The 24,476-nt window shown below is 49.3% G+C and overlaps 1 protein-coding gene across 3 annotated transcripts in view; it reads left to right on the plus strand.

The window, feature by feature from the left end:
• The window catches only part of TARS2 (threonyl-tRNA synthetase 2, mitochondrial), a 1,102,517-nt gene that overhangs the window by 784,223 nt on the left and 293,818 nt on the right, over positions 1-24,476 (plus strand). For all 3 annotated transcript variants that reach the window (XM_069649728.1, XM_069649729.1, XM_069649730.1), the window contains 2 exons: positions 1,591-1,757; positions 2,454-2,616. In XM_069649728.1, coding sequence (XP_069505829.1) covers positions 1,591-1,757; positions 2,454-2,616 — 330 coding nt within the window. The remainder of the gene's footprint in view (positions 1-1,590; positions 1,758-2,453; positions 2,617-24,476) is intronic.

A 24,476-nucleotide genomic window follows, 5' to 3' on the forward strand; every position in this document is an offset into this window, starting at 1 on the left:
GACATTACCTTTAAAGAAATACACTATTTTGCATCCTTCCCTTGAGACTTAACTTGGGTAATTAATTTGTATTATTTACTTACATCTTTTCAAGGCTTGATCATTTTGCGACTCATATAGGTGGATGATCCATCAAAGGCTTTAGCCAGACTGTCATCTTGGACAGTTTTGTGCTGAAATAGGTCAGTGCTAGGCCAGGTTAATCTGTAAAGAGGAGTATAATTGGTGAATAATTGGTTTGTACATTTCAATTCTTTGTTGTGCTTCTTGGCTCACTTGAATACTTGCTGTGCTTCTGGTGCATACGCATCGGTGACGCTGTCACTGTCTTTGGTTTTCCCATGTAACTATGCACCTGCTAATTCTTTCCATTTTGTTGTAACATGTGCTAACTTGCTTCGTTCTTTACTGTCTTTTGGCATAAGTCTATGCTTCTAAGCATTGAAAATCTGGTGTCCTCTTGATGTGAAATGTTGATACAGCACAAAACAGCCAAAAAAGCACACACTGCTATCAATCCTCCCTGCTCTGATTCAGGGTACCTAGGTAATCGGGAACTTCTACCAACGGACACTAATGGGCTGTTGAGGCTCCATTTCTGGTCACTGTTGAACTTCTAATTATCTGTGTGAAGACTTCATTCTGTGTCACTCTGGGTGTCTGGGTTGCTCGTCAGGCTGTCTTTTGGAGGCCTCATTCCTGGCCAGAATGTGGTTGTCGCCCCTGCCCCCATTGTGGGGCCTCATTTCTTACGACTTTGGTGCTGTCTATGGCATCTTTTGGAGGCCTCATCCTGATCATTATTTGCCTGTTCATGGTTCTTTTGGAGACCTCCCCAGTGGACATCGTGGGGATGTCAATTGCTTTTATTGAGGTCTCATTGCTGATCATGAGGAAGTTTTCCATAGCACCTGTTGTGCGCTGGAGGCGGCTTCATTTGGATTTGTGTTCCCTTTATGGTTTGCCATCAGTCTTGTAGAGATTACATTTCTGGTCACTTTAGAGCTGGCAATTGCTCCTGAAAAGGTCTCCATCCAAAAAATACAGCCCTTTCATCCGTGGATGGTGAAACAGGTGTGTGGAGCCGTTTGTGATGGGGCAAGATTGTGGGTATGGAATGACATCAAAATGTGGACACACATGACAGTGATTGAGTCATTGTTAGTGTAGCGTTTTCTGTTATGGCCACAGTAAAGCATAATACTTCCATAGAATTCTGAATGAATGTGTCACTATAGTTTCTGCTTTCAGTATTGAATTTCATTTAGCTTAATAACTCAACTATTTCTTTCAACCCTAATCTGGTAGCTTGTTGTGTCTGTGTGTGCTTTGAAATCATGCTTGGAATTCTGTTGTGATTCAATATGCAGGCTTTTGATAGAAAATGAACCCTGAAACACATAAGGGCTGCGTTCTGGATCTTAAATGTATTGGTCACGGTTTCTAGAAATTCTCATGAAATTTCACAGACCTGTAACTTTATAGCGTCTTGGTGTTTCACTATAGCCGAGTACTTCTTACAGTAGCTTGGTTTGTGGAGTGGTTTGGCTACCTTTTACTCACTTGGGGGTATGTATTTTCCATCTGCAGAATGAGTACAGGGAGCGTGGTTTCCAGGAAGTGATCACTCCAAATATATTCAACAGTAAGCTGTGGGAAACGTCAGGACACTGGGAGCACTACAGCGAGAACATGTTCTCATTCCGTGTTGCGGAAGAGACATTTGCCCTGAAGCCCATGAACTGCCCTGCTCACTGGTGAGTTATATTGCGCTGCATCCAAGTATCATATACAGCACTAAGAGCCGTTGGTTAATCTCACTGTCCATTATCAATGCATTATCCACAGTGAAAGCACCAAGCATTTGTTTTAATGGACGTGCATCCTCTTCTCAAGATTACTGAACTGCAATACTGTTTTTGCGGCTTGATATCTATCTCCATGAAGTACATAATCCTGGCATCCAGTGGTTTACCAGGACAACTCAGAAAATATGAAAAAAATAAACCACCGCCCATTTTGTAATGTTAAATGGAACTCTACAGACCTCTTGGTTCAATGCCATGTTTAGATTTATGTAGACATAGGATTCATTTACTGTTTTGAGTGTGAAAATAATCTATGTAGGTTTTTAACTCATTTTATTTTATTTACTCAGACTCTCCTTTAGCTATCGATTTAGTATAGTTAATGTCTGGTCAGTGGAAAGAAAAGTACTTAGTCATGGGACACCCAGGTGCCTCTGGGTGGGGCAGATGGCAGGTGACTGAGGAAGTATTAGAATGGCGATTGTATGAACATGAGCAGGCATTAAATGTTGTGGCAGGCTGATGGTGGGATGTGAAAGGGTTGTGCTATTGGCATACACCTGCACTGTATGCAGTATTGTGATTGTGTTAAAAGTCTGTGTTCTGTCCCGGTACGACCTTTAATTTGTGGTTTTCTTTGCTTAGCTTGATTTTTGACCATCGGCCTCGCTCGTGGCGGGAGCTTCCCCTTAGATTGGCTGATTTTGGTGTGCTGCACAGGAACGAGGTCTCTGGAGCCCTGTCTGGCCTAACCAGGGTTCGGCGCTTCCAGCAGGATGATGCTCACATCTTCTGTACCATGGATCAGGTAAGAAGGATAAGGTCCTAAAGCACTGAGTCAGTCATGGCAGGAAAGGCAGCCCTTGTCATGGAATAAGAGGATTAGGCTGATGGAGTATGGATCATAAAATGCATGGATTTACCTCTAGCAAGTAAGAAGGGGTTAGGGGTTGCGGTGTGGTAAATGAATAAGGGTAAATGAAGAGAACTGAAGGGGGAGCCCACATCACTAGACACTGCAATATGTGAATAGGAGAGATAGCAGCATGGGTGACAGAAGGCAGATTTGAGTAGGAAACAGGAAGGGTGGAGGTGGGGAAATGAGCTATACAGGAGTGGAGGGCGGTATACCAGAGAAGATGCTTTAGAAGGAAAGATCAAAAGGTGAGACCTGGCAAGGGGCAGTAAAAGGTGGGGAGACTTGTGGAAAAGATGGTTTGAAAAATATCACTATAGTTTACTCAATTGTAACTGTTAGAAAACGACTTCACATGTCATTTTTAATAAACACCAAATAGGAGATCTTATGAGTGAAGTTCATTAGGCCCACTTTGCACTGCGAGTTTAACTTTGTTGTCTTTTGCAGTGCGCCTGCTGCACATGTGCTTCTGTTGAAAAGGATTTAAATCTATGCATATGATATTGCATGGTCACAAATCTGTTGATCAGTTTGTTTTTATGCGTACGCCAATATATCACTGATGTCACTTTATTTAACAGTTGCTCAACTATTATGTTGCATTTCTACTCTGCTCATTGTAGGTTTCCCATATGGCAATCACCAAGGACACTCCAGTTATATTTCTGTAATCCCTACCCTTCAACAGAAGATAAGCTTTACTTTTTTCTCTCTTTTTGTCAGAAAGAATAATCATTTACATTCTTTTGGAGTCTACACTTTGTCTACATTCTTCCTTTTGCCCACTAACAACATGCGCAGGGTTTAAGAGGATGGTATTCCCTTCTACCAACAGAAAGGAATACTTGAAGCCCTCCCAAAATGTCTGAAATGTTTCCAGACATCCCCAAACAAACTTATTTTTAGTCTATTGTACTTCAATCAAATAATTCCTGTTTCCAGTCTGGGACACTAGGAGACATGCCTGCTATAATCTAGTATTTAATGATTGCATTATCATCTTGGATGGAAAAAAAGAAATGTGGTGCTGTTGACCTTGGGGGATCTCTATACCCAGTACTTTTCATGTATCATTCTTGGAGAACAATACCTCAATATCATGCCTGTTTCATTGAAGACATTTGACCATTATGTCCCTAATTTTTTTAATACCTAAACTTAGTATCATGTCTTTCCTATCACATGTAGGGTGCTTAGAATTTGTCCAAAGCGTCCATGTATATAGATGAGCAAACTATAATATACATCAAATAGGTCTTCTAATTTTGCAATTCATGGTGAAGCGATGAGTTTACCCTGAAGATGGAGACCTCTGATAGGTCTCTCTAATCTCAGTCCCCATCTATTCCGTCGTGGTAGCACAGCCCTGCTGAGAAGTTTAAGAAGTCTAGGTGGTATTCACATTTAGGACACTTAGGTTTTCTTTAGGACAAAAAGGAGGTATTCTTGGGTGGCAAAAAAGCACCACTTTCACCAACCTGGGCAGGGCTTGCTTTTTAGGGGCACGATGCAGAGCCCTGCAAATGAGTCCTAGAATGATCATGCATGCATTTGGAACAGCAGACTGTGTCAGATTTTAGTGTACTAATCAACATATTGTACGAGCTTGAGTCATAGCCCCGAATCTATGAAATACACATTTATTAGCATTAGATATCATAATTATTTTGTTCCTAAAAATAAAATCCCTAATTTGTAGAATTTTCAGAAAACAATCTGTTGTCCATTTAAAAGCACCCAATTTTTATTATATGATTTTTTTTTATAACACATTTTATTGTTTTTTCTTTTTTTCCCCACTAAAACAACAACCTGTAACATACAAACATGAACTTTCGTTCATACTTCAAAGGCATTGCGACCAATATTTGTCAATACTTAAGTTACAGTGTATGTTTCAGGACAGCGCTTGGGATGTCTCTATGTTGCATAGTGGTACGCTGGGCAATGCACAATAGGGTCCTATGATTTGCCCTTGATCATCACATGGCTTGTTCTCACTTCTGCCATATTTTGCTGACTTTCCCAGGGCAACCTCTGGCTGTGTAGACGCGATGTTCCATCGCTATGCAAGCATGCATGTCTGTCACCCATTGGGCATATTTGGGTGTGATCTCTGAACCCCATAATTGTGCAATATTTCTCTTGATCAGCCCTGTGGTGGTTGAAAGCAAGAGTTTTTCAAAGCGGGTTATTTCTCCCTCCTCCTCGATCCCCAGTAACAAGAGTTTTGGTTCCTTTGGGATCGTCCGGCCCATTACCCGTGTCAATCTGTCACAGCATTTTTGCCAGAAATGTTGTATACGCGAGCATTGCCACAGAATGTGAAAGAAAGTGCCTTCTTCTTGTTTACAGCGTAGACAATTGTCATCTATGGTCTTGCCCCAGCTATATAGTGTTGTTCGTGGGTAATATATTCTATGTAGCACTTTTGGATTAGCCAGATTCTAGCTGATATTGCTGTCTCTCTGGGGTACATTAGGGTCATGGTCCATTCCTCAGGTGGCAGCAAACCCACATCTCTCTCCTATTTTACACAGTTCCCTCGTGGCAAAGGAAGAGATTATGCTGTTCATTGTTGACGTGGTTTTAACATTCACACTGTCTAACATGATGTTTCTCTCTATGGGTGTACATTCTGGGAGGTCAGCGAGACTTGGGATGTGTTTGAGTGCGTGAGACAGCTGTGTGTGATGGTAGTATTCAGTGGTTGGAAGATTATACGCAGCTGATAGTTCAGTCAATGGTATGGTTTTGCCGCCTTTTATCACTTGCTGGATCGTGTGTATCCCCGCTGTTTCCCAGTTTGGCCATTTGGGTAGTTTGTGGAGTTCTGGGAGAGAGGCATTATTCCAGAAGGGTTGTATCGGAGTGATTTTGTTCCCCCATCCTATGTGTTTGTGTGTTTCGTTCCAGATTTGGGTCGTGTGGGCTGTTATCGTGTGAGAGAGGAGGCGACCCACCACCTTGTACAGGGTTTCAAGAGGGGGGTACGCCATGTCTTGCTGCTATTTCTGCTTGTATGTGCGGCAATTGTGGATTGCCGTGTAGTATTTCGTTTACAGCCGCCATCTGACTCACCCAATAATATATTTGCGTGTGTGTGAGTCCAACCCCCCCCTCCCACACGGATCTTTGTAGTGTGGTAAGCGCTATCCTTGGGTGTTTTCCTCCCCAAAGTAGTTTTCGTAGAGTCTTATCTATTTTGCGAAATTCAGTTGTGGGAATGTGTAGAGGGACGTTCTGTAGGATATACAAGAAGCGGGGTAGGGCCAGCATTTTAAAGAGTGACGCTCTTCCTAGTAGGGTCAGCGGCAGTGTCACCCAGTGATTTATGTCTTGTGTGAAGCATTTCATAATTGGGTGTAGGTTATCAGTCACATAGTCCTCCCACCTGTTCGTGATTAGGATACCCAGGTTTAGGAAGTGTTCTGTTTCTACTCTATGGGGGAGCCTTCTGGAGGTATACAGTCTATTCCTTTAACCGGGAACAGTATTGATTTATTCCAGTTCACACTCAACCCGCTGAATCTGCCGTATTGTATAAGAATTTATGTGACTATGGGACAGGAGACTGCCGGGTCGCCCAGATAAATCATCAGTTCTCCAGCATGGGGTCTGGCATGGATACACATGCTCATGAATATTCCCCGTCGTCAGGCTGGGAATCCTCGGTAAAGAAAAAACCAGTATCAGTTTAGTTTCTGATCTGTCTTTCGTAGTAGTAACCAATCACTGATCTCTGCGTCATACTGACCACAGCCAATGACTGCCCTCTACCTAAGCCCCACCTCTGGCAGCCATCTTCAGATTTTTACCGCACGTTCATGTGTTGGGATCCTCGTGCTATTGCTCTCGAGCGTTAGTGCTATTTTTTCACGTTTTTTCTCAAAAACTTCGTTTTTTCGGTCAAAAGAGCCTCAAGCTCCACCGACTCTCCATCCGATCAACGGGGACCCGTGTCGGATTCGTCTACGCCCCTCAAGGGTGAAGATTTCATCGAGCTATGCTTTTGGAGGACTCCAGAAGTTTCTCAGGCCCATCTCGGACATGGCCCAGGAGAAGGGAAGCTCGACGCCCGGAAAGCTGTTCAGGGTCTGCCCTGGATGCCAGCTACAGAATGTCTTTAAGGAAGACGAACACTCCTTTTGTCTTTACTGCCTACATGAGGACAAGACGCACGTGGAGAAGGACTGTGCGTTTTGCGGCAACATGTCGGAGCGGACCATGAAGGACCGCCACCAACGTCTCCCCAACTGGCTGGAAGGGAAGAGCCCGTCCGGCGAGAAGAAGAGGAAGAAATCCGAGCGGTCTTCTAAGACCTTTGAGGACACCCCGGCGACGGGGGTCCAACACAAGGCCAAGCACCGCAAGTCCGCTGGCACTGGGAGCGCCGAACGGTCGGGCTCTACGGGCGCCAGGCAGGGCGCACCCTCCCCGGCGCCATCAACCACGAGCCAACGCTCTGGGTCGGGTAAGAGGAAGGCCGAGCACCCGGCGAAGCTCCTGGACAGGCCCCGGTCGAGCTCTAAGGCCCCATCGGAGGGGGAGCGAGGCAGTGTCCCCCCCCTCAAGGATAAGGCGGTGAGCGCACCTAAGGTGGTGAAGGCCTTAATCCATCCGGCCAAGGCCTCTATCGAGACTGTCGCGGCGGCCCTGGCTCAGCCTGTGGAGGCTACACCAGTGGTGGCGACCTCGGGGCTCAGAGTCTCCCTGCCACCGCGGAGGGAGTCCTCTTTTGTGCCCATCCACAGGACCCCCGTGAAACCTCCGGCGGAGAAGAAGAAGGGGGGGGCAGGAGGTCGTCGTGGATTCGGCCTCAACCTCTGAGGAAGAGCTGATCGAGGTCTTAAGCCACGGCCTTGGCGTGGAAGAAGACCAGCCCGTCGGGAGGGATCCCTACGCAGGAGACGACGATATCGTCGAGGGTGACGACGGGGCCCCTGCCCGCCCATCGGACTCCCCTCTGCCAGCGCTGCAAGACAACTCGGCGGCCATTTTGTTGGCTATACAGTCCTTATGCTCGGAGATAAGGACGAGACTACCGTTACCACCAGCGGAGGAACCACTCCCGTCGGGGGATCCAGAACCTGGACCTTCTGGCAGCCCTCCCCCCAAGAAAAGAAGGATTCACCTTCCACCTCCTTTTCAGCCGTCGCGCCCCGTTCAGCCCTCCTCCCCGTCCACGACTCGAGGGGATGATACGGGGACTGACACGGCCGCGACGGGTACGGACAACGAGGTGTACGACGAGGATCTACCGTCGTCGCCTCCCACCCGGGCTTCCCCGCCCGACGAGATTGGATCGTTTCACTCCATGATCGCCAGGGCATCCGAGCTCTTCCAGCTCTGCCCTGAGAAGAAGAAGAAGGAAGGTTTCCTTTATCAACGGCGCGAGGCCAAGAGGAAGACGGTCCTCGCGGTACCTCTGCTGGACGATATTTGGGATGAGGGCCTCGCCCTCCTCAAGAACCCATCCACGACGCCAGCTAGAAGAGACCGGTACGAGAAGAAGTACCGGGTCCCAGACGCGGCCCCCTAGTGCCTCCGGGCACAGCCTACCCCGGACTCCGTCGTCTCCGCGTCGGCCAGGAAGAAAGCGGGGGGGGGGAGCGGCCTCTACATCGACTTCCCCGCCAGACGGCGAGGGAAAGAAATTGGATACTATGGGGCGCAGAGTCATCTCGTCTGCAGCGACGACGAAATAAGGCGGCCAACGCTTTGGCTATCGTAGCCCGCTACGACAGGGAGCTGTGGTACAAACTGGCTCCCCTGCTGGACTTCCTACCGGACGACAAGAGGGCGGAGGCCCTGGAGATCCTGCAGGAAGGTGAGGTGGCGTCGGACCACGCCATCACTATTGCGATGGACATCGCCGACACTGGATTTCGCCAGTTGGGCAACGGCGTGTGCCTTAGGCGGCGTGGATGGCTCAAGGCTACGGATTTCCGTCAAGACGTGCAAACCAGAGTCCTGGACATGCCGTTCGATGGGAACAACCTGTTTGGCAAAACAGTGGACGATTCCCTTCAGGCCATTAAAGCGGACACGGAGACGGCCCGGGCTCTCGGGGTTCTCCAGCAACGGCGGCCGCCCTTTCGGAGCGGCGGAGGCAAGGGCGCCTCCAAAGGTTCAGGCGGCGGATTTTCCACTTACCGTCAAGCGGCCCGTTCGTCGTCTCAGGAGGCTTACAGGGGACGAGGCAAGTCAGGCGGACCCCGCCGTCGTCGCCAAGGAGGTCAAGGCGGCAAAGCCTCGTCTAAGCAAGATTGAACCGGCCGTGGGGTCGGGGCCCACCGAAGCACCCCGGTGGGAGGCCGGCTGGCGAACTTCGTCAGCGTGTGGGAGTCCATCTCCACCGACCGTTGGGTGCTGGACGCCCTAGCCCAGGGCCACGCGCTCGAGTTTCAAAGAAGGTGCCCGCGCGTCCCCCCTGTGGCCAGGAAAGAGCTTCACGTCCCTCAGCTTCTCTGGGAGGTAAAGGCGATGCTCAGGAAGGGCGCCATCGAACTCGTCCCAAAGAGGCTTCGGGGCTCCGGAGTTTATTCAAGATACTTCCTCGTGAAGAAGAAGACGGGAGGATGGCGCCCCATCCTAGACCTACGACGACTCAACAAGTTCATCAAGGCACAGAAGTTCCGGATGGTCACCCTCCAGCACGTCCTGGGTCAGCTGGAGGAGGGCGACTTCCTGTCGTCGTTGGATTTGGAGGATGCCTACTTCCATATTTCCAAGGGGCACCGAAAATTTCTCGGGTTCGTGGTCCAAGGGCGTCACTATCAGTTCAGAGCCCTTCCCTTCGGATTACGGTCGGCACCCAGGGTATTCACCAAGTGCCTCGCACCAGTAGCGGCGCAGCTGCGCCGATAGGGGATCCACGTCTACCCCTACCTGGACGACTGGCTCATCCGAGCCAAGAAGAGGGAGCTCGCCGTGGAGCACACGGCAAGGACCGTCCAACTTCTCACGGACCTGGGATTCTCCGTGAACTATGCCAAGTCCCACCTGGTACCCGCGCAAGACGCACTGTTTCTGGGAGCGAGGCTCGACACAGTGTCCCTTCTGGACTCCCCGTCGGAGGAAAGGACCAGGTCCATCCTGGGCAGGGTACAGCGGATGCTGGTCGCCGACGCGGCCAAGGTGAGGTCCATCAAGTCCCTCCTCGGAATGATGTCTTCTTGCATCTACCTCATTCCCCTGTGCAGGCTCCGGATGCGCCCGTTGCAGGAGTTCCTGGACGCGCGCTGGATCCAAACGACGGGCAGCTTCGAGGAGAAGATCACACTCGACGAGAGTTTCCGACGAGCGATCCGGTGGTGGGGCACCCGCGCGCATCTGACGGCAGGCATGGACTTCCAGACCCCAGGCCACCAGGAGACAGTGACCACGGATGCCTCCCTGGAGGGGTGGGGAGCGCACACCGAAAAACTGCACGCGAGAGGCCTTTGGCTCCCGACGGAGAAGTCCCTCCATATCAACGTCCTGGAGCTCCGCGCAGTGTTTTGGGCCCTCAGGTCCTTCCTTCCGTCCCTCAAGGGCAAGGTGGTGAGGATCTTCACCGACAACACCACCACCATGTTTTACATCAGGAAACAGGGCGGAACCAGGTCCCCAGCACTGTCCAAGGAGGTGCAGGACCTGTGGCATTGGGCCGTCGCCCAAGGGATGTTTCTGGTGCCGTTTCATCTGGCAGGGATAAAAAACACCATCGCCGACTCACTCAGCAGGGAGCTGCGCTCGTGCCACGAGTGGGAACTACGGCAGGATCTAGTGGATCGCCTCTTCCGACGGTGGGGCACTCCCCAGATCGACTTGTTCGCGACGGCGACAAACTCCAAGTGCCGGAGGTTCGCCAGCAGGTTTCCCCAGCCGAGGAGCATGGGCGATGCTTTCTCGTTCCCCTGGGAGGGCCTGTTCCTATACGCGTTCCCTCCATTACCACTGCTGATCCGGCTCATCAACCAGCTCAAGAGGTCACGGTGCAGGATGATCCTCGTTGCACCTGCATGGCCGAGGCAGATATGGTTCCCGGACCTTCTGGACTTGTCAGCGTCCCCGTCAATCAAGCTGCCAGTGGACGCGGATCTGCTCTCCAGGGAAGGAGGCGCCATCCTCCACCACGACCCGAAGTCGCTGAACTTGCAGGCCTGGCTCCTGCAGCGCTAGAGTTTGGAGGATACGAACTACCGGCCGACTGCAGAGAGGTTCTTGCAAAGGCCAGGGCGTCCTCGACTCTGAAATGCTACGGACACAAATGGAAGAGGTTCTCTGTCTGGTGCCACGCACAGAAGATTAACCCTCTAAGGATCACGGCTCCCCAAGTACTGCCGTACCTGTTGACGCTGGCCAAAGCTGGACTGGCACACGCGTCCATCAAGATTCATCTTGCTGCGATCTCCCGATACACCAGAACCACGGGGCGGACGTCCTTGTGGTCTCATCGTCTGGTGAAAGAGTTCATGAAGGGACTGTTCAGATCGTTCCCGCCGGTGAAGGCTCCGGCCCTGGCGTGGGAGCTCAACGTGGTGCTGACCAAGCTCATGGGACCTCCGTTCGAGCCTCTGCACTCGGCCCCGTTGAAGTTTCTGTCGTGGAAAACAGCGTTTCTTGTGGCCATCACCTCCGCACGACGGGTGGGAGAGATCCAGGCCCTTTCCTGCAAGGCCCCGTACTTGACTTTTCACGACACGAGGGTAGTGCTCAGGGCGCACCCCTCCTTCATGCCCAAGGTGCCGTCGGACTTCCACCTCAACGAACCCTTGGTGTTACCTGTATTCTTCCCGTCGCATTCGTCGCCGGCTGAGAGGACTTTGCACTCGCTGGATGTGGCTAGAGCGCTGAAGTTCTACGTGGACCGCACGAAGTGTTTTCGGAAGACGTCACAACTCTTTGTGAACTTTGGACCTGTCAATCAGGGGAAGGCTCTCTCGAAGGCTTCCATTTCCAGATGGCTCTCCGGCTGTATCATGTACTGTCACCGGTTGGCAAACCGACCGCTGCCTGGCCGTTCGAGAGCCCATTCCACCAGAGCGATCGCAGCTACCACGGCGTTCCTATCTGGTGTGCCCCTGCTGGACATATGCAGGGCTGCTACGTGGAGGTCGACGCACACCTTCACGAAATTCTACTGCGTCGATCGGGATTCCAGGGAGGAGTCCAGGGTCGGCCAAGCAGTGCTGCGCAACCTGTTCGCCTGAGGTGAGCCTGGTGAGGAGGTAAGATGCTTAATGTTGAACCTTTGCCACCTCCCGTGGTTGTGCATGTGTGTACTGCTATGTATTCTTTATTCATGAGCATGTGAATCCATGCCAGACCCCATGCTGGAGAAGGAACAAGTTACTTACCTGTAACTGTTGTTCTCCAGCATGGGTCTGGCATGGATTCACATGCGAACCCTCCCGCCTACCCCTCTGCGGCTCTTCACTTGGTCATACTGCCACTTCACGTGCTTCCAAATCTGAAGATGGCTGCCAGAGGCGGGGCTTAGGTAGAGGGCAGTCATTGGCTGTGGTCAGTATGACGCAGAGATCAGTGATTGGTTACTACTACGAAAGACAGATCAGAAACGAAACTGATATTGGTTTTTTCTTTACCGAGGATTCCCAGCCTGACGACGGGGAATATTCATGAGCATGTGAATCCATGCCAGACCCATGCTGGAGAACAACAGTTACAGGTAAGTAACTTGTTCCATCATCGGCGTATAGAGAGACTCTGTCTTCCCAGGATGGGTCCCATCGGAAGCCTGACCACGTCGGTGCATTCCTCAGTCTTATGGCAAAGGGCTCTACAATTAGGGCAAACAGCATCACTGATAGTGGGAATCCCTGTCTGGTGCCCTTTCCTAATCGGAAGCAACGTGAGGGCCAGCCGTTCACTCTGACCTCCGCCATGGGGGCATTATACAGGAGTTGGACCCATTATATGAAGTGTTCTTCAAAGCCTATTTTCCTCATGATTGCCCACAGCGCCTCCCAATATACATAATCGAAGGCTTTCTCGAAATCGATAGCCAATAACGCCAGTGATTGTTGTAGGTTAGGCACTCTCTCCATCGCTAGATGTAATCTGCGGATGTTCATCCTTGTGGAACGTTGCGGCATAAAGCCACATTGGTCTGGGTGGATCAGGAAAGAGATTACTTTTTGAAGTCTATTTGCGAGTATTTTCGCCAGTATTTTAGCTTCACTATTTATCAGAGATATGGGCCTAGAGGAGCTGCATTCATCCCGTGGCTTGCCTTCTTTTGGTATTACAATTATGGTGGCCTTACGTAAGTCAGGCCGGAGTATCCCTCCCCTTCTCGAGGATTCGAACATATTAAGCAGGTGCGGCACAATACTCTTCCCATTTAGTTTTTTCCAAATGTCTATCGGAAAGCCATTCGGACCTGGGGTTTTGCCTGATTGGAGTTGGGAGATGGCTTCGGAAATTTCTTCTTCTGAGATATTGCCCTCGAGTGTGCCGGCTTGCTCGGCATCCAGTGAGGGGAGAGTGACTTCATCTAATGGCGTGTTTTCACTTGGGGTATTTGGGGGGCTATAAAGCTCCTCGTAGTAAGCCGAAAAGCATTCTGATATTTCGCTATCGGTTGTGGCTAGAACTGCATTTGTGGTTTTAATTTGCCTGACTTGCTGATGTCCCTTATCCCGTTTTTCCAGCCAGGCTAGTAATTTACCTGCTTTTTCCCCTGTTTCGTACAATCTTGCTCTCATGGCTATGTGTGCCTTTTTTGCACAGTCTAATGCAGATTGTGGAATTTTTCTGTGCCAGTGTTAGTGCTCCATTTGTCTCCGGTGTATTATCTATGTGTTGTGTTTCACTGCGTGTCACTTCTGTTTCTGCCTCTACCAATGTTTCCCGGTTTGCTCTTTTGTGTGCCTTTGTCCATGCAAGGATTTCACCTCTGAGTACTGGTTTATAGGCTTCCCATAGTGTTCCAGGATCGTCTATGGTACCCGTGTTTAGTTCAAAGTAGGTGGATGTGGTCTCGCTTATTTTTTCCAACAGGTCTGGGAACCCTAGGTAATAGTTGTTGAGTCGCCAGGTGGGAAGGGGACGTGGTCTTTTGATTTCGAGTTCCATCATTAGTGGGGAGTGGTCAGAGATGCCACAGGGAAGTAGGGATGCTCTTTGTGCTTTGTGGACATTGTGGGCTAGCAGAAAGAAGTAATCTATTCTGGACAGTGAGGCATGCACGCCTGAATGAAAGCAGTATTCCCGTGTGTCCCCACACAGGTCACGCCATATGTCTCTCAGGCCCAGTGCGGAGGCAAAAGTCGCTAATTTGGTATTGACTGTGGGGCTTCTTCCTCGTATATGTGTACGATCTAGCATGTTATCCATGACTTTGTTGAAGTCTCCACTTAACACCCAGATGTCTGCTGTGTTTGCAACCAGGATGGATGTGATTTCTGTGAGTAGTGTGGACAAGAGTGCCGGCGGGGAGTAGACCGCCATAATTGCTAGGGTTTGTTTCCATAGTGAGGCTTGTATGTGTACGTATCTTCCCCCAGTGTCATGCGTTACCTTGGATATCTTTAACGGTAGTCTTTTATGGAATAGAATCAGCACCACTCTGGCTCCCATAGAGAAGCCTGCGTGCACTGCAGTGCGATTATTGGATCTTTTGAAGAAATTACATATAGTCCCGACTAGGTGGGTTTCTGTTAGGAGTACTACGTCCGGTGTGTGTCTGTTTATGTATTGCAGCACCAGACGTCTTTTGATGCTACACCCTAAACTGTTGACGTTCAATGTCAAGAATGTCAAGCGCTTGTTAGTTATTGCATTAGGCAACGTCATAGGATGTATTGGCATTGTGGGTTATTAGTGTGCTGTGCTGGAGCAGTCTGTGTTGCGAGTGGCATCTTTTGCGCTGTCACTGCTGTGCTCATGTACGGTATGGTCTTGGTGCCTTTGTATGAAAAACAATAAACAAAGAACTCATCCCCAACATCCCCCTCCCTATACTTTGCCCCCAATTGAAGCATCTGTCGCCCTGTTATAAATGTACGAACTACTGATGCTTCACATTCATCTCTCAGCTTTCATACGTATTGGTATGTAACTGCTTGGAATACTAGCAACAACAGTGGGGGTTGTGCGGTTTGGGCCGCCAGCTATACAGGCATTGGGTTCTTCTTTGACTGTTGCTTACTTGTTGTCAAGGCATGATGCCGGCGTACTTTGTTCTGTTTTGTGCGTGGGTGCCGTATCTTTCATCCTAGTCATTGTCTCTGTTTGGCTGCGCTTGTGGCTCCTGTGGGTGCTCAGGCGTGCTCTCTCTTGTCTGGGTCGGTTCCTGCCATTACCTTGTCGTCCGTTTGGTCTCCAGTCGCCCTCCAGATGATTTTCTGGCCAATTACATGTTTCAGCTGGGTCTGTGAAGTGCACGGTCTTTCCATTAAAGTATATTTTCAGCTGTGCTGGGAATAGGAGTCCATATTTTATATCAGGGTTTGGAGGCATTTTTTCAGTGGGCCAAAGGATTGGCTTGCTTTTTATACCTCTCTGTTAAAGTCCGGGAAAAAGGCTATGTTGGAGCCATTGAATGGTATTGAGCCTTTGGTTCTGGCCATTTGGAGTATTGCGTCCTGGTCTCTATAATTCAGGAGCTCTGCTATCACTGTGTGGGGGGGAACGCCCGGGATTTGCTTCAAAGCTGTTTCCGTTATTCGACCTTCGGCCTCTCCTGTACTGGCTGTGAGTTTTTGCAGGTCATGACGTAACAGCGACAACTCTGTGCTGATGCCGTCCATTTTCTTTTCCATGGAGGTTCTCCAGTTCGCAATGGCGTTCATGACATCTTTCAGCGATATGTTCTCCTCCATTTCTGGTATTTCGCCTGTCTTGGGCTGTTGTTGGGGGGGTTTGTGTGGGGGTTGTATACTGTTCCATTTTACTCTGCATTGTCGCGGCCTTTGCTCCATCTTTCCCCATAATGCACAGTAGATAGTGGTCTGTGGGAGTGCTGTGGGATGTTTTTACCCATGCATCCGAGCCCTACCTCAAAAACTGTGCAGTACTGGCATTGAAAACATCATGATGGCCAGAGATTCCCAGAAAATGCCCAGGGAAATGCATGAAGAATAGGCTGCCACCCATTTTGCCGATGTTATGGGCACAGAAGGGCACTGCCTAAAACCACCATTGGACTACCCACACAGTAGCCTGAAACCATTGGGAATGGCAATGCGGATTGCCAAAAGCAACCTAGAATTGTGGGGAATTCATTTTCTTAAATCCCAAAAATGGGTGCATTACCAGTACTCACCACTATCAGAAAGCCGGTGTTTTAAAACAGCAGACTTTTTTTTTGTTTTGTGTAAAACTGAATAAATGAACCCAAAGCAGGCCAAAGAAAGACTTACTGAGAGATGGATACTATCTAAAGTTATATTCTGAAGTGACTTGAAGGTTTATAACAAGACTGGCTGAGCTGTGGATTTCAGCAGTTTAAGTAAATTTGGACTGAAAGACACTAAAAATCTAAATGTTTAAAAGAAATGAGTGACCTACTTTGAGTGTCACATAGGTTGCAATTGTTTAAATATCATAGTTTTAAACTTAGAATCAGCATTCTAGCTGCATATGTAAAAATGGTTAATTTTATTTGAATGCAGAAAACTGGGTAACTAAAAGTGACATTAGCTGGGGCCTGGCTTAAGGAACTGGATTCTGCTTGACAACTACCCCCGACAGGAGTTGAGACTTGCACAACAGCTGTGTTCCCAGGCCTAGCTGCCTTTTGCTGTTCCCACCAAAAGGGATATGACACTTCTCTGATTGAATTACCTGGGCTCGGCAGGAAATTGAACAAAGCCCTGTCCTGACTCAGGCAAATGTTTTATTGGCGGGAGTCGTAAATGTAGCTTCCTCCTGGAAGGAAAGGGGAGGAGCACTGCCTGTGAGAGCAAGCTGGCTTGGCAGAACTGGAAAAACCAGAAATTCAACCTTGTGCTGGGGGGAAACCACACCCCTTTGGGGCCAGAACATAACTCTAAAAAGATGGATCATTCATAGAGCGGACATGTGAAAATTTTATAAATGATACCATAATTCTTGTGATTTTTCTGCCCACATTTTAAGAGGTTTTTAGAACCGGTGGTATGATCTGGGGGCAAGCTAGCAGTTAAGAGGGTATTACTTAAAATGTATGCATGTTAAAAATCTGACACTTCATCAATTAATGTCCATACTCCTTGCGCACATGTGTGTAAATTTGGGTTAATGCCCGAAATTGCAAAATCAGTTAAAAAGTGCAAATGTTGCCATTTCTCAATACAAGCTCCCAGGAAGAGCAGATTTGGACAGGGTATACCTCCTGTGATATGTGATGGGTGCATGTAATTTTAAACAAATGTGTACCTGTGCAAATATGTCTTTTTGATCAAATATAGATTGTGTGCAATTTGACAGGGGAGTGTCCTCTCTGCAAGCCATTAAATGACATCGCTCTCACTCCACTTCATTCCCCCAATCAAGGGGAAGAGGAGGAAGTGGCCAATGGGCAATTGAGAGAGGGGCTGGCTAGTGATGCTGCACACACACCCACTTTCAAAACACATAAAAGCAGACAGTCAGGACAGATAGGGACATTCTATTCCATCTGCTGCGGGACGCTCTGCCGGGAAAATCCATACTTTACCTCCATCAACCTCCAGAGAGCCAACATAGAGACTTCAATCTGTCCACCTTCAGAGACCAAGACTTTACTTCAGAATTTGTAGCAGAGAGGTCAACTACAAGCTAAATCCCTCTTTAGCAGGCCTCAAATCATTGCCACTTTCACAGCCAGGCGAGCTGTTTGAATTCTTTGCACGAACTCTTGCCATTTGCCAGAAAGCAGTGTTGTATCCAGAGAGAGACCAGCTGAACCGGAGACCGCTGTATCCGGACCCACAGATCTGATCAGAACCAGAGACCCAGACCAGCAGAGCAGAGCTGACCCAGACCGCTGTTCGCAGAACCAGAGAGCTGACCCAGACCGATGTGCGCAGAGACCGTCCGTGGCGAGTGAAGAAAACCTGACCAGATCCGTGGCGAGGCCCATTCTATTTCTAAATATATTGTGAGTACCTAGCCGAACTGTGCAGAACCAATCTCTTAGTTAAAATAATATAATTCAACCTATTTTAATCTAACCAGAACTGTCTCCTAGAAGTTGTACCTTGTCATTTTGCAAAACTGTACCTTGTCACTTTGAATTTTAACATTCCAAATCCGAAAAACTACCTTTATCTAATCGCTCATATCTCCGGGACCGTTTGTCTTAGAGACTTGCAGTAACTTCCCTCTGAAAGCTGGGAATCTTGGCTTTTCAACGAACCTAGAACCGCATTCCTACTCCCTACACTTTCGCCGCAATCGCAAAAAACGCACTCGCGAATTTGCCGCGATTTGCAAATTTCTCCACGTGTGAAAACAGCAGCCTCCTGCTTTCATTGCCAAAAATTCGTTTAACCTGCCAATCATTCCTAGAACATTGCTAAAGTAAGCCTGAACTAATTTAAACCAACTAATCCTCAACCTGAACTTCCAGAGGGAATTAAAATAATTTTAGCACATTTTCCAATATATTGCTATCACATTTTAAAGCATTTTGAGCCTGTGTAAAACTCATATCTATTCTCCTCTAAGCTTGCTGGGAAATTGGAACTCTGTATTACATTGTGATTGTATACCTGAACTGTGTGCTCTTCCTTCCATCTCCTTAAATTGTATAGGGGGGGTGAATTGCTACAAAGGGAAAGTGATTACCTTGTCTTTTGTGAAACCATATCAGTTTATTTTCTATACTGCATTTCATTCATTCAACCTTGCATTTCCTTGAACCCTATAAAGCATTCTCTACCACATTATTCTTCTGTCCCTATTTACCAGTGTGCTACCTTATCCATTTCATGTCAACTTCTTAGTGATTATAAAGAAGTGTGCTAGTGCGAGATTCTCCGTTGTTAATCTTTATCATATCAGATTAAGTGTGATATTCAATTATTAATTTATTATAAAGTGTGATATACATATATATATATATATATATTGTTTAAATTCTCAAATAAACCTTTTAACTTGCAAAACAGAACTACTTCTTGGCTCAGTGGGGTCAGGGGGATTCCAAGAGAGGGGTGTTATATAGGGGTAGTCATCCAGAACGCATGAACTGGACATAAAGATATATCAATAAGGGTTTCATTCAGTATCCCAGACTAGGCATTGACTTAGCTGTAGTGTTGAATTGAATCCTCTTACAAATTGGTGGCTCGGGCCGGACGTTTGGGTTAGATCTATCACTTGTGCAGATTAATACAGTGTGCCAGCTGACCAGATACACATATCCGGTCGGATCACCACGCTGTGTTACGCTGTAAAGCACTCCTCAAAGGAACGCTCTAAGGAAAAGGTCTGTTTTGCAAAAATAAAATACAAACTTCTGTAAGTCAGGACAGAGACCAATCTCTAGAATGACGACCTTAGTAGACATGAAAATAGCCAGAGAGCACTTCTTACATAAGTTATTTGTGAGAGGTGAGTGGACTCACCAGGACCGCATGGTCTGGTTGCAGGCCATCACGCAACAGGTCACGGAAACAGGGTCAGATATATGGAGAGATCAGGGTCCCTTACATGTGGCCCTGAGTGAACTATACATGGCTCCTAAAGCTAAGGATGAACAAGACAAGATGGTTAGGATAGCGGCGTACCTGTACCTATATATGGGAGACATGCAGGATAAATGTACTGAAAGCCAAGATCTGGCGAATAAGCGACAGATGGCGATAGAGAAGGTCCAATCTGACCTGGTCTCTTCTGAGCAGAGGCTGCAGGGGAGCCAGGAGTCAGAAAATGAGAGTAGACAGCACATCATTAAAATAAAGGTGGACATGGATATACTGCAACAGGAAAAGGCTGACCAGGATACTAGATTTCTGGCCCTGCAGAAGGAACACCAAGACAGTTTGGACTCCTTACTGCAGAGCCAGAAAAAGCTGGAGCAACAATTAGACTTTAACAGGGCATGCACGGAGCAGGTAGCCACCCTGCAAAGTCATCTAGATAGAGTGAAGGCAGAGAACAACAAGCTGATTTTGAAAGACCTGGATACCCAGGCAGAGTTTGATGAAGAACGCCAGAAAGCTGGTGCCTTTCAAAGGCAGAGGGACGATCTGGCGGCACAAATGCAGGCTCTTAGTCAGGAAAGAGACGCCTTAGGCCAGGAAGTCTGCCATTTAAAAAGAAAAACAGAAGAAAATCACTTGGCCCTCCAGGGGCTAGGTGACCTCCAAAAAGAACACCAGAACTTGTTAGAACACACCAGGAGGGTGGAGGATGCTCTGGCAAGAAAGGAGCAGGCCAATAGGGACACAGCTCAGGAGGCAACCCTCCTGCAGCAAAGACTGGCCCAGTGCTCCAGGACCAATCAGGAGGCACAGAGAGAGAATGAGGCTCTCTGCCAAGCACAATGATAGACTCCAACAACAGGTAGCGATGCAGGAGAGACTGATAGAGTCTAGTAAGGCCTTAACTGAGGAACTGAAGGCGCAGGCTCTTGCATTGCAACAGGGAGCAGGGGCGGATAGAGATGAGGTTCGCTGGGAAAGAGAAACTCCTGAGCATAACCCCAGGAGCCCTAGTACCAGAGGCCTTTATCTCTCTCAGTCCCTGGACTCTGCCACCCCCATGTCCCCTGGCGCACATGAGCACAGGGCCACAGGGATGGCAGATTACTATCCAGCCAGAAGCATGGGGCTCATAGGCTAGTACCTCCCAGGAATGGATGGGCGGGCATCCGGGTATGGGCACCCAAGCACAGTGCAATTTAGTGGGGAACCCCAGGAGAGTAGGCCCATTAAGGGCATCCTGAAAACTTCTGCCCAGTTAGGTCAGTGGGGGGGGTACCCATCAAATCCTGGCAGCAGGGAGGGATCTGAAGACTCCTCTGAGCGGTACAGGACACAGGAGACCAGGTCCCCACATTCTGCCAGCCATTCCCAGGCTCGCAGAATCTGGGAAAACCTGGAAGAACAGACGGGAACCTCTGGGAGCAGTGCCTCTGAGTCAGAAGATGAATGGACCAGGGTTACCCGGACCAAAAGGGCCAATAAGACAAAAAGGGCCTTGCTTAAGAACCCCTTAAAGCAGATTAAGGCAATCAGGAGCGTCATCACGCCTTATCATAAGAACGCCAAGTATTCTGTTTGGGAGCACTTAGAGTTGTTTGAGCAAATGATGGAGACTTTCCATTTGAAGGACAGCCAAAGCTGTATTCAATATGTAAAGTGGACCTTCTCCCCGGAATACTCCAGTTTCTTTGCGGGGCTGGAGGACCAAAATCATTTAAGATGGTCCACCTATACGGCGGCCATCTTGAAACATTTTTCTACTCATAGAAATCCTCAAGAGGCTCGCAAGGCAGCCTACAATTTACAATGTGGGGAGGATCAGGCCCCACAAGAATTTGTGCAGGAGTTAAAGCGTGCTTTTGCACAGACCACAAGAAGGGTGCGCACGGATAGCAGAGAATTTATTAATACGTTTTTCCATGCCTTGCCCAAATACATAATGACCCAGCTCGTGAGGGATTTTCATGAGAAAAGATCTTTAGACTGGGTCATTGAACAGGCGTCCCGGATCTATGAGGTGCAGAAGCCAATAGAAAATAAAAATAATGCGCCCAAAAACCCCAAAGCCAACAACACCCCTGCTGCTGCCAAGGTGGCAGAGGTAAAGGTCACCCCCGTTTTAGATTTGGAGATGGGGGGGCCTAAAAACCTACCTGCACCTAATAATGCTAGGCCCAGAAGATCCTCGGGCCAGTCACAGACAGGGAGCCAGGGAGGCAGCCCCACAAATGGGGTCCCTCGCTCTCCTGATTATGTAAGCCCCCGTTACAAGGGAAACAGACCCATCCTGGGTTATGTGTGGACTCCTCCAGCCCAAGGGGGGGATCCAGCCAAGCACCTAACCCAGGGAACTTCCCTCCTAACTTCCCACCGGAGGGCAGAAATTCTCCAAATCCTGGGCAGAACTTTTTCCCCAGGTATCCACCCAACTTCCAACCCCAAAATCATCCATCCTTCTTTCCCCAATTCCCTGAGCCCAGACAACCTAATCCGGGAGAGGGGAGGCCAAGGGTGGAGGGGTATCCAAATCTTCCCAACCAGGGGTACTACCAAAGAAGGGATAGCTACCCTTCCCGGGATCAGCCCAGGGGAGAAAACAGGGCCCCGTATCAGCCTGAGCAGGTTTCCCAGTTAGAGCGCCAGGTTCAAAACATGGCACGGGATCTGGGTCACATACTGAGGGCTCAGCAGAACCCTCAGATCGGCATGCCGGCGCAGAACGCACCCAACTCTGGACCTGGTGCTCCAGAACAATGACGGGGGCAGCACCCCGATAACTCACCGGTTCCCAGGGAGGAGGCACAAAGGGAAGGGGGGTGTAAAGCCTTGGAGGAAGCTTCCTTCCTCACTTGTAAACAGCCCCTGGAAACCCAGGAACCGGAAACAAAATCTCTTGCCCCTGAAAGTCTGCCTCCTAAGGAGCAGAGGGGGGGTAGGAGAAACAAAAGACCCAAACAGACTCAGTTTGAGGAGGAGGTACAGATCTTCCAATTTGAGGGAGAGGGATCCTCAGAGGATCCTGGGAAAAGGATCTTCTCCTTCAGAGAGGGGGGAACTCCTCCCAAAGAAAAATGGGTCCCTAGGGATGCAAATCCAGACTGGGGAGATGGGAAGACTGAGCTACCGCCGCCCACCATCTCATCCCAGAACCAACAGCAAGAAAATCCCCTGGTTCAAACCCATCCTGGTGACTGCCTCCAAAAAGGTGGGGGGCGGCCCAGAACCGGAGCCAGGGGAACCCACAATGGCTCTGATCTCCAGTTGCCAACTTTTTCTTTCAGATTCCCAAGGCTCTCCACAGAATTCTGCCCAAATCTCTTCGCTAAGGCAAAAACAAAGAGGTGATGGCTGGAAGGTTTAGACTGAATCTTAACCACTGGCATTGCTCGGGGCAACCCTCCAGACCATCGTTCTTCGCCTGCCAAGCCATTACAGAAGGGGAAAGACCCTATGCAAATCAGGCTTGGCCCCACCCCAAAAGGGGAAGTCCAGCCCGAACTGCTAGGTCACATCCCTTCTGCACGAGACCACAAGCATCCCCAAACATGTTTCACCCTTGTTGGGGCTCATCAGTGAGGAGTAGCTTGGGTCTCTAGGCCCAGCAGGCACGGGACCCACGTCTGGGCATACCCGTCCCACTCGGGGTGACAAAGCAAAAACAAAGAGGTGATGGCTGGAAGGTTTAGACTGAATCTTAACCACTGGCATTGCTCGGGGCAACCCTCCAGACCATCGTTCTTCGCCTGCCAAGCCATTACAGAAGGGGAAAGACCATATGCAAATCAGGCTTGGCCCCACCCCAAAAGGGGAAGTCCAGCCCGAACTGCTAGGTCACATCCCTTCTGCACGAGACCACAAGCATCCCCAAACATGTTTCACCCTTGTTGGGGCTCATCAGTGAGGAGTAGCTTGGGTCTCTAGGCCCAGCAGGCACGGGACCCACGTCTGGGCATACCCGTCCCACTCGGGGTGACAAAGCAAAAACAAAGAGGTGATGGCTGGAAGGTTTAGACTGAATCTTAACCACTGGCATTGCTCGGGGCAACCCTCCAGACCATCGTTCTTCGCCTGCCAAGCCATTACAGAAGGGGAAAGACCATATGCAAATCAGGCTTGGCCCCACCCCTAAAGGGGAAGTCCAGCCCGAACTGCTAGGTCACATCCCTTCTGCACGAGACCACAAGCATCCCCAAACATGTTTCACCCTTGTTGGGGCTCATCAGTGAGGAGTAGCTTGGGTCTCTAGGCCCAGCAGGCACGGGACCCACGTCTGGGCATACCCGTCCCACTCGGGGTGACAAAGCAAAAACAAAGAGGTGATGGCTGGAAGGTTTAGACTGAATCTTAACCACTGGCATTGCTCGGGGCAACCCTCCAGACCATCGTTCTTCGCCTGCCAAGCCATTACAGAAGGGGAAAGACCATATGCAAATCAGGCTTGGCCCCACCGCAAAAGGGGAAGTCCAGCCCGAACTGCTAGGTCACATCCCTTCTGCACGAGACCACAAGCATCCCCAAACATGTTTCACCCTTGTTGGGGCTCATCAGTGAGGAGTAGCTTGGGTCTCTAGGCCCAGCAGGCACGGGACCCACGTCTGGGCATACCCGTCCCACTCGGGGTGACAAAGCAAAAACAAAGAGGTGACGGCTGGAAGGTTTAGACTGAATCTTAACCACTGGCATTGCTCGGGGCAACCCTCCAGACCATCGTTCTTCGCCTGCCAAGCCATTACAGAAGGGGAAAGACCATATGCAAATCAGGCGTGGCCCCACCCCAAAAGGGGAAGTCCAGCCCGAACTGCTAGAAATGTCCAAAACCAGAAAGTTAGCCCACCAGTTGTCCAAAAATGTGCATTATCTCTGCCCCCTTGAGGAGAAGGAGGGAAGATACTATGCCCCGGTACAAGTACAGGGGCAGGGTACAATTTTGGCACTGGTGGACACTGGATCTCAAGCTACCCTTCTGTCCAGAAGGGCCTTTGTCGAACTGAATGCAGGAAGGGGAGAGAATTACCAAATTCCTCTCACCTCTCTTCCTGGACAACTGCAGAACTTTGACGGGAAGGAAATTCCCGTTGAGGGGACTGCAGACTTGGACATTAAGATCGGGCGACACAAGGTGAA

This window comes from Ambystoma mexicanum, chromosome 1p (genome assembly GCF_040938575.1).
Source record: "Ambystoma mexicanum isolate Mex_15411 chromosome 1p, UKY_AmexF1_1, whole genome shotgun sequence".
Classification (NCBI taxonomy): domain Eukaryota; kingdom Metazoa; phylum Chordata; class Amphibia; order Caudata; family Ambystomatidae; genus Ambystoma; species Ambystoma mexicanum.